We start from the raw sequence: 17,134 nt of genomic DNA on the forward strand, positions 1-17,134 counted from the left end.
GCTCCTGCGCCGGCACCTCCTCCCGGAGCATCTGTGCGTGGGGAGGGTCGCTCAGGCTCAGACGCGGTCCCGCCCAGTCCCGTGTCTTCGGTTACCATCTACATCCTGAAGCTCCAAGTGCACGTCCTCGCCCTGGGCGCTCACTGCACCCGCATGGCCACCTGCCCACACCTGTGTCCACTCGGCCGTCCAAATGCGGCTGTGCAAACGGATCACCTACGTCCCTCTGTGCCCCAGCCCACTCCTCGCCCCCCCCTCACAGACGCCCAACGGTGGAGCCGAAATCCACGCGGTCTGCTCGTTCCTGTGGCCCCTCAGCCCACACCTAACCCTCCATGCGGCTTTGCAGCCTGCCTGCCTCTGCCCACATCTACACGGCGTGCTCCTGCAGCCCTGCCAGCTCCGTCCGGTCCTGCCATGGCACGCTTCTCACCGGGCTCCCGATTACAAGCCAAACTTCACTTTAAAAATGGAAATCAGATAATCTGACTTTTCAGTTTAAACGCTCCGCAAGTGGCGATTTTCGGTAGAATAAAGGCCGGCCGTCTAACAGTGACCACAAGGCGCCACGACCCGCGTGAGCTGCCTGCCGCCCAGCTGCCACCCTATGCGCTCCTGGACACACCCACCCCTCCTGCCAAGCCTCGCCCCTACTTCTGTCTGCAGCACTTGCCCCATCGGCCTCCCCATCACTTCCTCTCAGAGTCCAGACTGAGGTCGGATGTCACCTCCTCAGGGAGGCCCTCCTCCCCCTACTCTCACCCACCTTTCTTCTCTTCCCAGCACCTGCTGGCTGGGGCTGGGGTTATTTATGAGGGGGGCCCGTCCCTCCTTTCCTGGAGTGTCAGCGCAGCGAGGACCGAGGCCTGCCTGTCCTGCCAAGTGTCCCCACCCAGTGCCTGGCCCACTGCCTGCCTTCCAGGGCACCTTCAGTGAACACGTGACCCATGACCAAAAGCTCAGTGGTGTCCTGAGATGTTCCAGGCACACATCCCAGGCCTGTTACTGGATGCAGATGACGACCCTGCTGCCCCAAGACCCAAGGTTCACCTGCATTTTCCCCTGTGGCTATTCAGACTTAAGGGGTCACACTGACTGGCTTTAGTCCTTGAAGCTCAGGGGAGTGTGAGTGTCTGTGTGAGGTCTGGGGCCCTACAAGTCTCCCTAAGCTGCCATTTCCTCAGCCACAGAATGGGGTGATTTTTGTAAGGATTAAATGAGATAATCCAGGTGAAAACGAAGACCAGGGCTCGGTTCCTAGTTAAAACTAGGAGATAAAAGTTAGTTCCTGGTTTTGGGTTTTTGTTTTTTTTTAATTTTTTTTTAATTTTTGGCTGCCTTGGGTCTTTGCTGCTGCACGCGGGCTTTCTCTAGTTGCGGCGAGCGGGGCTACTCTTCGTTGCGGTGCCAGGCTTCTCATTGCAGTGACTTCTCTTGTTACGGAGCACGGGCTCTAGACGCATGGGCTTCGGGAGTTGTGGCACGTGGGCTGAGCAGTTGTGGCTCTCGGGCTCTAGAGTGCAGGCTCAGTAGTTGTGGCTCACGGGCTCTTGAGCGCAGTCTCAGTAGTTGTGGTGCACGGCCTTAGCTGCTCTGCGGCATGTGGGATCTTCCCAGACCAGGGCTCGAACCTGTGTCCCCTGCATTGGCAGGCGGACTCTTAACCACTGCACCACCAGGCAAGCCCCTTAGTTACTGTTCTTAAACTGAAATTTCCTCGTTATCATTCTAAAAGTTGCTGTGCAAGGCAGTGAAATTTAGACAGTTTCCAACCAGTAGGTTGTTAAACTTCTAGGGAAGGTTTCCTCAAGGTTTTTAAATCTACAGAAAACTTCCTACCCTCTGGTACCCACCTCCACCCCCATCCTGCATGCTGACATAGCAACAGCAATGTGGTTTAGGGACAACAGAGATATTCCTAAGTCTAATTTAGTGCTGCAGTAAGGAAAACATAAACACTTCTTCCTTTCAGTCATAATAGGAGCCTAAGAATTGATGTGAAATTCTCTTCCATTTCATGTAATTGTTCTTAGGGATAAAAATACACCAAAACCAGGCTTTAAAAAAGTTATCACCCATATTTCATGGGGACGATGAGCCAGTTTCCTAACGCGCTTTCCAGGAGGCCTAGGAGGCTGATGCTTAAGGGCTCTTTATTCCGGCTCTGCCCAGACCCCTCCTCTCCTCAGCACAAAGATCTGAAGCCAGACCCGCAGCTGGTGGGCCGTCTAAGCCAGTGCAGGGTCCTCGGGTGCAAAAAGGGACACAGGGAACACCCGCCACCTCTGTGGAGCCCTGGGCATGGACCACGCGTGGCAGGTAGAACTGGGGGTGCTTTTCCCACATTAAGTAGTTCGTGCAGAGACCCCGAAGGCAGGAGAGGACTGCACTGCAGGGGCTTCTACGTGGCAGAGCTCAATTTAATGAAATAAAGTTAAAGACCATGGCATGCATGTTTTGGACCTCCAGAGTCAGATCCTGAAGTGGTTTCCAAGGCAGAGAAATAGTTCCTCTTATTCTATGAAAGTTAGTGTGTCTTATATACCTTGCAGTTAATCTTTTAAGTTCATTGGTATCCTTATAACACTTTAAATATCTCTGTTATATCACTTATAACATCACTTACTTTATATTCTTTTTTAAAAAATGTGCCCATCTGGGCTGTTGGATTGGAAACTCCTTGATAGCAGGGCCCATCCCCATCATATCTGCACCAAGCTGTCTGGCACAGAGCAAGGCCTTAATAAACGTGGCTGAATCGAGCTGGTAGACTAGTACGTAAAACTGACATGATTTAATGTCTGTAGTACAGAAGCAATCCATACTGAAGTACCCATTTCTAGCAACCTTGAAAGCAAATAAAGCATTTAATTTTAAGCAGCTCTAGTTGACCTTGGTTTCGAAAGACAAATCTGACCATCATTAGCAAACGGGTTTTGTTTTTTTTTTTAATGGAAGTTTAACTTTCCTCCTCTGTATTCTAAAATGCTTCAAGAAGTTTGCTCCACAGCCAGCCCATGACTGATACTCACTGCTCGCTTATTAAATGCTAAAAATCTTTTTGCCATTCTTTTCCTGTTCATTTAGCACTTTGAGATATATGTGACATAGTGAATAGGATATGGGCCCTGGAGTAAGACGGACTGGGTCCAAATCCTGGAGTGACTTTGGACAGGTCCCTTTCACCTCCCCAGGCTCAGTTTACCCATGTGTAAAAGGGGACCCTGATAACACCTCACAGGTTCACGGTGAGGTTTAAGTGACCATGTCTGCACGTGTGTGTATATGTAAGTGCCATGTAGTATCACTTATTGTTAATACAGAAGGTTTGCTCTTATTAGCGGGACAAAGTCCCCGAAGGAGCTCACAGACGCTTGCAAAGACAATGCAGGGGACCCTTTTATTAAAAGTAAAGGCACATAGTTTTAGTTGGCAGTGACAGTTACTTCTAAATTTTTTTGTTTTTTTACCAGTTCTTACAAGGGCTATAAATAATGGTTCACATCTTGCTTTCTTCTACTTTAAAAAACAAAGAAATTTAGTGCTATTAAAGAGTAAAAAAAAATTTAGTAAAAAGATGAAGATTAAGGTACTGGAGACCTCGAGGATTTCAATTTTCTCTCTGTGTTCCAACTACTATTTTTAAATGCAAGCAATTACAAGCCTACTCACCAATTTATGGCTTTAGGGACACAGAACACTGGTATTTAAGCCACTTCCAAGTTAAGTGATTGATAGTGATAAAAATGCAACAGTGATGTAAACTATATACTTTGATAGCAAGTTTTCTAATTCCCTATAGGCTGAGTCTCGTCAAAAATGAACTGTTAGAACAATAGAGATAGTCTACTCTCTGCCCACCCCTCTTTAATGCAACATTGATTCTGGAAATTTTCTGACCTAGTGATTACAAGTTCATGGTACACTTAGCAGAAATAGCAGCATCCTAACAAAAAAGGAAAAGTTCTAGAATCTAATAGAAATGAGAACATTTAAAAATACTCAACTGCTTCATATCCCTGTGAATGATCTCCTAAGTCTTTGAGAGTTTAACTTTGGTTGACAGGTCTAGTATTTCTAGTATTTTAATATGCCCACATTCTTCGTCCACCAGAGAAACCAGAAATAAGTTGGACACTTAGTATTCTAAATAAATTCACGTAGCTGAAATGTTTTAAATGAAAAGGAACAAATGGTGACATCAGACATTGTCGACGTAGACGTACACCCAAGTGTCAGAGCCACTCGATTTATCTGTCCTGGAGGACAAATGAGGTTTGACTCACAACGTTGGAAAACCACGTTCACAAGAAGCAATGGGCCCCTGCCCACTCGGCTGCCCACGCCCCCACCCCACATCCCTGGGTACCTTCAATGAACACCTCGGCCGATGTGGTGTCAGAGCCACCGGGGTTCGCGGCCAGGCAGGTGTAGCGCCCTGTGTCGTCCTCAAAGGCCTCGGCTATGACCAGCGTGTGCAGGTCGCCCCCGTCCCAGCGGATCCGGATGTCGGGACTGTCGTGCAGCTCGATCCCCTCACAGAACCATCTGCTGGCCAAACGGAAGTCCCAGGACAGGAGGGAGAGAAAGGAAAAGGGGACGTTTAAAATAATAAAGCAGAAGTGAAAGGCGAGATGCTATGTAACGAGATGCCTGTCTGATAAAAAAAAAAAGACCTGTGTCTGTGTTACTGACCTTACTAAATGCTATTACATTTGAGACCATGAAATGCATGGCTAGACAATTCCCATGGGTTTTCCTGGAAATAAGGGACATCATCACACTGGGAAAGACCATTTCAGTTACAAAATGAAAGGAACACAAGTTCCAAGTGTCTTACAAAAATGTTTTATCACCAGTGCCTCTCACGTCTATTACAATTTTATCTATTGTTCTTATCTAAAGAAAAATATGAAAGTAATATAAATATTGCGCTCAAAACACTTAATGTACAGTATCTAGGGAGACATTGTCATGTTTCAGACCCTGGGCAGCAATGTTCCTGTTGACATGGTCAGCTGGGCAGGAACAGAGTTAACGCCTTCCACATTTCCGATATTTAGAGAACCTTCCAGCAGCGTGCCCTGCCCCCATGATGCGGGCAGGGGCAGCAGTGCTCTGTAGTTCATTCTTGCTGGTCTCACCCCTTCCCATCGACCAGGCCCTTGGTATGGGAGGTGGCAGGTGGCCAGACTGTTTCTATGCGGGTTCCCCCTCACACCCTTTCCTTTATTCCCTGAGCACCTCAAACTCTCAACAGGATTTTTACAAAAAAATACGAAGCTGCCCTAACCCTCCTCCCCACAAATGTGATTTAGTTTTAAAGAAATACGAAGGAACGTGCCACTGACAACTAAAAGGACTGAAGTCTCTGGGACAGAATTGTCCATTTAGCTCTTAATCAGCACTGAGAGATTTTCCCTGAGTCTGATCCTCTATAAAATTCTTTGGACTTGGCATCATTTTTATGTCAGTGAAAACTAACCTTTTCTGCATTTAGATAGCATAATATAGGCTTCTGTCTATATTTAGTCTGAAAGTTAATAAAACAAGCCAGTTTGCTAATACTTAGCATATTAACTCCAGAAACTATATTAAAAAAAATAAGTACGGGATATTTGGAAAAGAACAGACATGACTTCGGGAATTAAAAACCATATAAAGGGCTTCCCTGGTGGCGCAGTGGTTGAGAGTCCGCCTGCCGATGCAGGGGACGCGGGTTCGTGCCCCAGTCCGGGAAGATCCCACGTGCTGCGGAGCGCCTGGGCCCGTGAGCCATGACCGCTGAGCCTGCGCGTCTGGAGCCTGTGCTCCGCAACGGGCGAGGCCACAGCAGTGAGAGGCCCGCGTACCACAAAAACAAAAACAAAAAAAAACATACAAAAGAACCAGCCAACTGAGCATCTATGCAATGCAAGGTATATCGCTTTTGAGGCAGTTAAGAAGGGCAGTATTTCATGATTCTGAGTAGTTTGTGATTTCCTTTGTTTTCGTAAAGTCTTGGAGAACATTCTGGCCGAGAACCATTTTCTAGTTCCTCCTTCTCTGCTCTTTCCACAGTCACAGGCCAGATCCTCACCCCGCCCCCCCGCCCGGAGAACTGTCTATGGCTCCAGGGTTACTTGACCTGAAGTCTTTTAATTGATCTCTTCATCCCTGGCAAGCTATGGAGTCTTTATCCTGTGGCAGGTGAAAGCACTCGACACTCTTCCCTAACATGAACCATTCCCTAAACTTTAGATCTTTATTGTCTGCTTTCCTATAACTTGGCCCAGGTTTTCTTTTCTATCATGTTCCTATCCGAATCCTGTTTCTGTCAGATATCTGCATGGAGTTCTCGTTTCCTATGCAGCCCTCATGTATGACCTGTTTCCTCTCTGCTCCCTGCAATTCTCTCCTCACCCTCTGTGCCCATCCCACCCTGGAGCTGCTCTCCTCACAAGCAAGCGAAAGGTGCCTTCAACAGACTCAGCTCTACTGAGCACACGCTTGCCGGGCATCTTCCACATGGACGGCACCACGTCAGGTACTAGAGGCCTGGAAGAGTCGAGCCTGGTGGACTCTGGAACCGGCCAGAGTCTAGGTGTCTGTACGTTACCTAGGGTGAGTTACGCTGCCATAAAAAGATAAGAACCAACTGTCAGAGGGAAAATGAGCAAGAAAAAACGCAATTAAGGTTTAAAAGAGAGGACGATTGATTGCCTTGGTTAGATAAGCTCCTTGGGACACCCCTGCCGGCCACCCCAGAGCTGGGACACCCTGACCTGAGGCTGTGCACACAGCCTGCAGGCCACCACCTGCTTTCCTGAGGCCCGTGAGCCAAGCAATGGTTTCCATGTTTTTAAAGGTGAGGAAAAAAATCAGACGAGTCTTTTGTGACACATGGAAATTATATAAAGGTCAGATTTCAGTGTCTATAAACAAAGTCTTGGGGGATCACAACCGTGCCCTTGAACTAACACAGTGTCTGTGGCCACCTTCGTGCTGCAGCGACAGCTGGGTTGTTGGGCCAGACTGCATGGCCCACAAATCCTGCAACAGTTATTATCTGGATTTTACAGGAAAAGTGTGGTCCTTGGACCAGTGGCATCAGCACCATTTAGGAGCTTGTTAGAAATGCAGAATCTCTGGAGGTCTCGCAGAAAACTGAAAATAGAACTACCACATGATCCAGCAATCCCACTCCTGGGCATATACCCTGAGAAAACTATAATTCAAAAAGATACATGCACTCCAATGTTCTCTGCAGCATTGTTTACAATAGCCAGGACATGAAGACAACCTAAGTGTCCATCAACAGAGGAATGGATAAAGAAGATGTGGCACATATATACAATGGAATATTACTCGGCCATAAAAAAGAATGAAATAATACCACGTGCAGTAACATGGAAGGACCTGGAGATGATCACAGTAACTGAAGTAAGTCAGACAGAGAAAGACAAATATCCTATGATATCATTTATATGTAGAATCTAAAATATGACACAAACGAATCTGTCTATGAAACAGAAACAGACTCACAGACATAGAGAACAGACTGGCGGTTGCCAAGGGGGAGAGGGTAGCAGAGGGATGGATTGCGAGTTTGGGGTTAGCAGATATAAGCTTTTATATATAGAATGGATAAACAACAAGGTCCTACTATAGAGCACAGGGAACTGTATTCAATATCCTGTGATAAACCATAAAGGAAAAGAATACTTTAAAATAGAATACATATATATATATATATATATATATATGTATAACTGAATCACTTTGCCGTACAGCAGAAATTAACACAACATTGTAAATCAACTGTACTTCAATAAAAAAATTAAAAATTTAAAAAAATAAAAGAAACGCAGAATCTCGACCACCATCCCAAGCCCACTGAGTCGGTTCAGACCCCAGTGATTCACATTCACGTGAAGGGGAAGAAGTTCCGGTCTGTCACGCGTGGACCAGGCCAGCCTGCATCACGGGGCCTGCACTGTCACTTCTTGAGCAGAGAAGCCGTATTGTACGTGTTCTGTATCTGCAAAAATATGTTCTGTTTGTTTCTCTCTCCTCTACACTCAAAAAATTGTAGCCGTATTCACTTGACAATTGATAACTATGTCACTTCCCATCCTCCGTGGTGTTTCTTTATATCACGATTTGAGGCCTAATGCATTTAGGCCTTACTTCCTCATCCAGGAAATGGACTCTCTTTCATTGATCCATAGTGTACTGCACCTAGTTGGTGCTTTAAAAATACTTACTACCTGCCACTTGTTACTTTAGAATATGCTGCCCAAGAAAACAACAAATGGTGAAGGCTCTGTGGCCTAACAGATTTGGAAGATGCTACCTATTATATACGTGTATATGTATATATCGCTCCTTCATGTAATTAAGATTTTCTTATTAAAGGCCCTGAGAAGTCCTGCAGAAAACAAATTAGTGTTAATGTTGTCTAATCCAGCATTCATTCATCTTACTTGGCCATGCGACTCTTTCTCATTTTGCATCTCCTAACATCCCGTGTGTATGTTGCACGATGCTTTTCTGGCACATTCATCCCATAGAGCCTGCGGTTTTTAAAAACTGAATTAAGACCAATTATAATCTGGGACTTCCCTGGTGGTCCAGTGGTTAGGACGCGATGCTTTCACTGCCATGCCCCAGGTTCGACCCCCCCGTCGGGGACCTAAGACCCCGCAAGCCGCACGGTACAGACCAAAAAAAAAAGGACCGATTATAATCTGAGCAATGACGATAAGTGTAAGCCTGAAGAACATGATCGATAAACACAATAAAGTACCTGAACTACACTGAGCACTGGCAGAAAGGTTCAGGTACAAACGCACTCTGGCCACAGCCTAACACACCTCTCTGGTCTGGGGGATGGTGCCTCGTGACACCAACATGGCACGTGGTGACGTGGGTGGTCCTTACAAACCCCAGGGATGACCTGGCTTTTGCTTTTTAAACACTCATGCTTTTTGTTCTCTAGCCCCACAGACGACATTTTTAAAGCATCTCAGGTTGCAGCACGTGGAGGAAACAGCGCAGACGACATCTTTAAAGCACCTCAGGTTGCAGCACGCGGAGGAAACAGTGCAGACGACATCTTTAAAGCATCTCAGGCTGCAGCACGCGGAGGAAACAGCGCAGACGACATCTTTAAAGCATCTCAGGCTGCAGCACGCGGAGGAAACAGCGCAGACGACATCTTTAAAGCATCTCAGGCTGCAGCACGCGGAGGAAACAGCGCAGACGACATCTTTAAAGCATCTCAGGCTGCAGCACGTGGAGGAAACAGCGCAGACGACATTTTTAAAGCATCTCAGGTTGCAGCGCGCAGACGACATTTTTAAAGCACCTCAGGTTGCAGCACGTGGAGGAAACAGCGCAGACGACATTTTTAAAGCATCTCAGGTTGCAGCACGTGGAGGAAACAGCGCAGACAAAAGACTAAATTTGTCTATTGGGCAGCAAGCCTAAGACTTAACGTGAGTCATCCTGTGGCTTCCACACGGTCAGGGAAAGCCGGAGCGTTACGGGCCCAGGACCTGCCACGGGGCCAGTTCTACGCTGTCGGGATGGGGGCCGTCAGGGTGTGGCCTGGGGTAGGGGAGAGGCTGCAGATATTGAAATGGGGGCCTCCCTGGGGCACCAGGCAGGGCCCATGGCTCCAGCCACTGTTCACATAAACGTGTGTCTGGTTCACGGCTGGAGCTGCAGTGGCCTCACGGGGATGTTCGGCAGAGACCGTAGGAAAGTCGTTCACCTTCCCAGTCCAGGCTCTTCATCTGAGGACAGGAGACCTCGCTATAAAGCTTCATAATTCTGAGGTTCTTGGTGAAATGAAAAGGTTGTATATTTAGTGAATGCATGAAAAATACTTCAAGAAATGATGGAGGAATTTGATGAAAGCTCTAAGTCATGAACAGCTTTGCTTCTTTGAAGGGTCCGAGGATATCGCGGTGTTTCTGAGGCTGTGCACCCACGTCGGGTCCCTGACCTTGTCATGACCCCCAATGAGTCCTTCACCTTCTACGGAATGAGCTCTGCCCCTGCCGTTCTCTCCCACGAGGACAGAGGCTTCGGCGGGGCCCGGCCTCATGGCCGTGCTCACACAGCTCCCCAGGGCTGTGAGCTCCAGCCCCGTATCCGCACACGGCTCCTACCTGGCACGTCTTTAACCGTCTGTGTTTCTGACGCTTTGACGTGCTGGCCTGGCTGACCTCGGAGACGTAGCCCCTCCCAGGGCTGCGGGTTCCTGGAGATGGTAAGTGACACCTTCAGGCTCCTTTCCAGTAAGACTCACCAACCCAGAGCCCATCCCCCACCCCCCACAGGCCCTCCCACTCGGGCCACCGTGCACCTGCTCTAACGCCCACAGCCAGGCGGTGACAACCAGGACAGCCCCGAGTCCAGAGCCGATGGCCCCATTCAGAGCAGCCCCGGGGCCTCCCCCTGCCCCACCCACCAACCCTTCCTGCAGGGACACAGTGAAGGCCCCCCCTCCCCTTCCGCTCTGCCTCCCGACCCACCCTGGGGACCCCCTGTCCTCCCCCACCCCATGGCGCAGGGAGCTCCCTGCTCTGGGGCCTGTGAGTAATACAAGCGTTTCAGAGGCATCTCCTCCTGACCTGTCAGCCTCACCACACCTGAATGATGACAACACCTGCTTTTTCATACACTGAACTCATCAGAGAAGAATGAGCTTACAAATGAAGACAGGCTGGAACAGATAAATCGTTAAAATAACACCTATGGGGCTTCCCTGGTGGCGCAGCGGTTGAGAGTCCGCCTGCCGATGCAGGGGACGCGGGTGCGTGCCCCGGTCCGGGAGGATCCCACGTGCCGCGGAGCGGCTGGGCCCGTGAGCCATGGCCGCTGAGCCTGCGCGTCCGGAGCCTGTGCTCCGCAGAGGGAGGGGCCGCCAAAGTCGTACCTGGTCATTTCTGCCTGAAGATGTCCACAGAGGGAAGTTGATCTGCTCTCACCTACTCAAACTGAAGTGCAGCTACAAGGCATAGCATGAAACTCAAAATCATCAACTCCACGCATATATCAGAGGAGGAAACCGGTCTTCTCCGCTCTTCTGTAGCCGATCAAAGACACATCACCTTCTTATGTGACCTAAGAAATCCTGAAGGTTTGAAGTCTGGACACCACGAGGTAGCGGATGAGCTAAAGTCACTTTATTTCATTAAATTTCTTAACATTTCCATCAGCTTCCGGGCAAAGAACTCCAAACACCTACTATTCTTTAAAGAAGAGGTAAACGTCAGGGCTGTTGATTCAGTTTTGACCTGCAATTTATTCCCAATTAAATTCTTATTGCTAGCGTGGCTTCAGACAGTCTACGACGTAAACACACAAAATCAGCGCAGCCCGGGTGTGGGGAAGGCACAGCACAGGTGTGACACTCCGCCACCCCCCAGCCCGAGGCAGACGTCATTAACAGACCAGAACGTCTTCAGCTAGTGGAACCGAGTGCCTCGGAGTGGCAGGCGACACAGCAACTGAAGCGCAAGTCTATAATGGAACACACTGCCGTCCTCCCCTTGGTCTCCTAGAAAACACATTTCACTTCCCTGCAGATCCTGAAAGCTGCTTCTATTTATTACAAGGTGAGAGTGGAAAGAGACCTTGGTTGAGATGCAGCCGTGTGGAAACATGTCCTGTGCCAAGACAGAGCCTACTCAGGTAGAATTCCGCTGAAGGGCACCTGGACATTTTTTCATCCCATTTCTGATACCTGGAAGCCATTTATTTAGTGGACAGGACACCGGACAGCATATTAGAAAATCAAATCCAGCTATCTATATACCCATTCTGTACCTCTGATAAATTTCAGCTTCCTGTCCTACTTCTAATCTGTTACTATAAAATGGTAAACCCGTATAATACAATCTCACAGTTAGGATGAGGTGATACAATGTTTGGGAACAGTGGTAGTTCTTAAGGGCTTATTTGATTCACATGAAGGGAAAGAGAATGAATACTTATTAAATGCCTATTATACGCTATGTGCTTTGCAAATATGGCCTCGTTTTACCTTCCACAACCTTGTGAAGTAGTTGTCACTGTACTGAAGATACAGGCAGCTCCCATTTATCTACAGAAAGTGGACGGTTAAATCCAGACAATCTGCACATTTCCTTTTCCTCAATACTTGTAGTTTCACCTTTCATGGAGCTTTTTACTATGGATAGAAACAAGCTGTAACAAAGTTTCCTGGTTCTTCCTCTAATCTCTGTGGAGCCACTAAGCTGCTAGGTAATTGCCACTCGACAGCAGCTGAGAAGCAAACGTTGCCCATCCGTGTGCCTGGTAAATCCCCAGTGAAAAGAATTAAGAGATGCTCGCGTCACAGCAACCCAGTCGAGACTGGTTGTCAGATTTTGAGGCCACTAAGTGAGGTATGAAAATAACCCTGCATTACTTAGAAATAAAATGTAAACGGGTTAGGAGATGCAGTCTCATTCATTCATCCATTCACTCATCAATCATTTATTCATCCATCAAGGGACTGACTGCACTTAAATTCCAACCCAGGGACTGACCAGGGTACAGATGGAAGATAAACCGGGTTTTTCATCTCATGAGACTAGTAGTAGGGAAAACGGAGAAGAAATCCCAATTATAGACATCAGCTCACCTAATGAAATTGGGTTTTCCTACCACATGGAAGCACGTACTGCTTCAAAAATCTTTCAAGATTGGTTATAGCCTCCAGCTTACAGATTCAGCTTGCTATGCATAGAATACTTAGGTTGAAATCAATTTATTAGAGACAGGATAATGCTGATGGACTTGGTGAGTCTTGAATTTTTCCTTTTTATTCATAAAGGCTTATAACACGTACGGAAAAAAAGGACTGTAGTATTTAAAGCTCTATAAGATGGCGTATTTCTTTATATTATTCTGTGCTGGATTTTGAAATCAACAACATTTTAATATACATATACATGTATATTTCTTCTTGTGGCCTGTCTTTTTTTCCTCGGGACTTTTTTCAAACGTTCCAGCCTAAAAATGAGACAGTGCCAGAAATTCAAGGTTCCTATTACGGCACCAAGCGGGATGTGATAGGACTGAAATTCAAGAAGGTGTTTTACACAGAAGAGTTTCCTATTTAATTGTTCACTTTCTACATTTCGAGGTGAGGTTAAATGTAATGGCTGACTTGGTCTGAGTCCGATGTTGGAGGAGAACGCCTGCATCTGACTGCAGTCCTGGGAACTCCTCAGTTGGGGTGGAGAGGGGTCAGGAGAATAAGTAAAATCAGGGGCATCGCAGCTGCTTCTGAGCAAGCAGCTGTCTTTGGAGACCACCAGAGGTTTCCATTTTGGACAGCGTAGGACAATTTTAGCGTTTACAATGTGGCTTTCCTTGTTTCCTGCCCTTCTGACCCCTGGCACCTGGCAGGCTGGCTAAGAACCGCATACTGGAGCTGGGATATACGTCTGGGCAAGCTCAGAACACTCCGGTTTTCCAAGACAGGGGAAGAGTGCTGGTTTTTATGACACTAAATTCAACTGCTAAATGAGAGGAACTAACAAATCCACTGGCAAAGCAGAGTTTATACTTCCCAGCATGGGAGATGGATAGTTTATGTTAAAAAACCACATAGAGCACCACTCGGCTTCCAAGCTGACTAGTATTATCTATTCCAGTACTATCACTTAAAAGGAAATATATATTTTAGGACTCACAGTTTCTTTTGCTGTCCTTATTTTTCTGTACCACAACGATGTGTCATGGAAATTTTCTGCACCCTGTATTTTAAACATGTGGCTTTTAAAACGAACAAATCTGACTTATAAAACTTACGAAGCTTCATCAGTGGAGCATGGCTAACATTCTCCAACGCTGCTAAGGAAAACGGTAAATCTCCGAAGTCAGTTAATTGAAACAAGGAGGCCTTATGAAATGAAAGCCTTTAAAAACAGTTGAGTTTTCATTCTCTCTTATAAGGCAGTTCCCTTACGCTCATGGGGAAACCGAGTTACAGTCAAAGTTTTCTGCTTTGCTTCTCCACTGATTCGTACTTCTCAGAAGAAGTCATCTGCAAAGGGTGTCAGTGGTGATCGCACAAAGGCAAATCCAGCCCACAGCGGCCCCTTCTCCAAAGCGCAAGCAGCCACGTGGCTTCATGCAATCGTGTGCTTGGAGAAAAGAAAGAAACCGGCTTCTTTAATGCTAATATAATGGAAATAAAGGGTAGAGAAAACACCAGGGACAGGAGTGGTTCAGCAATGGTCCCGTTTTCCAGGTGCCCTTTCTCCCAAAGGAAGGGCAGCTCTCTGCCCTGAGCTGGAGAATCACCAACATGAAACCGGCAACCTCTGCCCGGCACGAACCCCGCTCATGCCTACGCTCACAGGCAGGCCGTGTGCCAGTATCTCACTTCACGCATCCTCAATTAGGCACCAATTAATTTGTATGGAGCAGTTTTCGTCTTGTCACCAAAGATTTCTTAATTCTTTACATGTGTTCCCATGAACCACAAGACACACCATGTTTATCCTGTCGAGTGGATTTATAGGCAGACCAAAGTGAAGTTATTCCTTGGCTAAATCTACTATGGCTATAATTTCATGACCGCTTAGCTTGAGGGCCAACAGCTAAATCTGTGTGGACAACAGATGTACTTTAACCTTATGGTCCAAAAGAGACCAATAAATAGATGGATGTTTTGAAATTCAAAGCCCAGGAAATGATAAAATAGATTTTGAACTGAAACCAGACTCACATCTAACAATTCAAACCTCTAATCATCACTTTATCTCCCAAGACAGGAAGATAAAAGATGTGGGGTGGCAGCGGGGGATCAAGTAGCCTAGAAAAAATGAAACTTCAAAAATAATTTGACCTTGTTTTGTTCTGACCATGAGAGGTCGCCTCATGTCTGGACACTGTGAAGAGGCAAATATTTAATCACTGTCCCTAACACACAACTGTAAAAACAGGCGGAATTTACACCAAGTCCGTGTGCTGCCAGAAGCTATTACAACCTCAGGCTGCTTCTAATCGGTTCCACCCTGAGAGGGTAGTTAGCGGATCAGGGCTGGGAGTCTGCAGTCCGGTTCTGGTTCTGCCTGGTCCGTAGACCAGCCCAGCTGAACAAGACCCAGTCCTTCTCTCTTCGGGGCTGAGCTTCCTTGTTTGGGAGGAATGAACTAGACCCCCGTTTCCTCCAATGTGTCCCTAGAAAGTAGTTCTGCAGCCAGTGGGCAGATGCCGTTGAAAAAGGCTTCTGCGGCCTATAGGTTTATGGAATACCAGGGAAACCAAGTTAAACATCTGTTTTTACTATATAACTTTTCAGCACTGTGTGCCAACGTGCATCTGTTTTTACTATATAACTTTTCAGCACTGTGTGCCAACGTGCACTGAATTTCCAAGGCGGAAAGATGGCAGGCATCACTCTCAATCCTACTGGACCACAGAACACGTGCCTCGAGGATCAGGCTGAAGATTTAGCGTGATATGGACACACACTGGGTTGAATCATCACCCAGATCCCATCTAACCCTACGACAGTGACATTTGATACCTGCCTCCCCTTTGACTGCCTCTTCCAGTGCCCAGGATGGCATGAGTGAGATGCCTCTTTTTCCACCAGCCCCAGAACGGGTTGAGTCCTTCTCTGGGCAGCCACTCCCAGTTGGCTAGACTTGGCACCTGAATCGAGACATATTTGCCATGCTTGATTTCACAGGCTATGTTTAAACATCATTTTCTTAGGAGTCAATGTGACACGCTGATTGCTAACCTCCCAACTACCCCTGACTATTAACTCTAAGAATTTTCCTTCCCCTTTTTTCTGATAAGCTGCCATTTTGCCATGGCACGTGAAGTTACTGGGTTTTCCCTGCCTTTGGAAAATGCTCAAGGTGACCATACAATAAAATGTCCAAGTCAGGGCATTTCTGAGTGAAATGACAGGAGCACACAGGGACAGTGGCCAGCAAAGCCGTGTAGACTTCACTGCCAGAGCAACGTGAAAGTGTGGCTTTGGCTTTAGTGGCTATTTTCACTCTGTAAATGTGATTCATTCCCACGAGTGGACAAAAGCAAGTCTCACGAACACGAGGGGAGAAAGGTCCCCAAACCTCCTGTCGCTCATTCACCAATTCCCAGGTTAAAAAGTAGGTTCATCCTCACTGTTCATCTATGCAAGCGCAAAACTCAGTCAGCTTGACCTGACAGGTCGCTTCAAAGCTACCTGCATGATGAAAACACGCTGGATGTTTCCAAACCTTCCAAGCCTGGGAACCTGGAGGAGACGGCTTCACCAGACAGCAGAGGTGCAATTTCAGCTACTTTGTTGCTGCAGGTACAGCATGGAATCATTAGCTATTGTTGTAGCTCCAGCTGCACTCCAAAGGGAATAAAGTGGGAGGTGGTTTATTAGAAACACAGTCTTCTGTGCTTCTGGAACTTGTCCATTCCATACAATGACTGCCTCGGAATTAGGAAATCCCAAAGGGACTAAAACGAAGGCAGGGAAGGGGCAGCGGGCCCTCCTGCTTCCTCGACCCCACGGATGGATGGAAACACACACAGAACAGTTCTGTTCCGACTCCTGCACAGCCCCAGAGTTAACTGCGTGTGACAAACCACGACACTGAAGACGGCTTTCCCCTCAGCAGGCGAACACCCCTCCTCAAAGCAAGGTCCAGGAGGCCTCACCTCCCACTCTTCCCAGTGTGTGAGCTGGCCCCCGGTTTCCGGCCTTGATGGTGCTGAGGGACAGAAGACGCAGGGGCACCCCTTTCTGGAAAAGCTGCACCTTTTAGGGTTGAAAGGGCTTCCTTCTCTGTCTCCCGTCTCATCCCCAGGGAGCTGCAGCCGCACGGGGAATGAGAGGCAGCCCCGGGCAGGCGGCTCCTCGGCAGAGGCTGGGGGCTCAGGACCTCCCGTACCTTGAACCTCACGAGCCCAGCCTCCCGAGCCTCCGTGAAGCTGACGTGGGCGCTGAGGAACCACAGACACGTGGAAAGCAGAGCGCGCGTGTGTGAAGTTCACGTGCATGCCGGCCTGCTCAGGGACCCTGTGCACACATGGGGCTCCAAGGTAAGTTTTTCCCAGGGGACCCCCAGCAAAGCCACCCCATCCCAACGCCATCCCTTGAGCCCACTCTGTG

The 17,134-nt window shown here is 47.7% G+C and overlaps 1 protein-coding gene across 1 annotated transcript in view; it reads right to left on the reverse strand.

Annotated features, from left to right (window-relative positions):
• Window positions 1–17,134, reverse strand: part of PALLD (palladin, cytoskeletal associated protein) — a 384,184-nt gene that overhangs the window by 228,875 nt on the left and 138,175 nt on the right. Inside the window, exon 2 of the mRNA XM_024744116.1 lies at window positions 4,370–4,548. Coding sequence (XP_024599884.1) covers window positions 4,370–4,548 — 179 coding nt within the window. The remainder of the gene's footprint in view (window positions 1–4,369; window positions 4,549–17,134) is intronic.

This window comes from Neophocaena asiaeorientalis, unplaced genomic scaffold (genome assembly GCF_003031525.2).
Source record: "Neophocaena asiaeorientalis asiaeorientalis breed wild unplaced genomic scaffold, Neophocaena_asiaeorientalis_V1.1 scaffold115, whole genome shotgun sequence".
NCBI classification, from domain to species: Eukaryota; Metazoa; Chordata; class Mammalia; order Artiodactyla; family Phocoenidae; genus Neophocaena; species Neophocaena asiaeorientalis.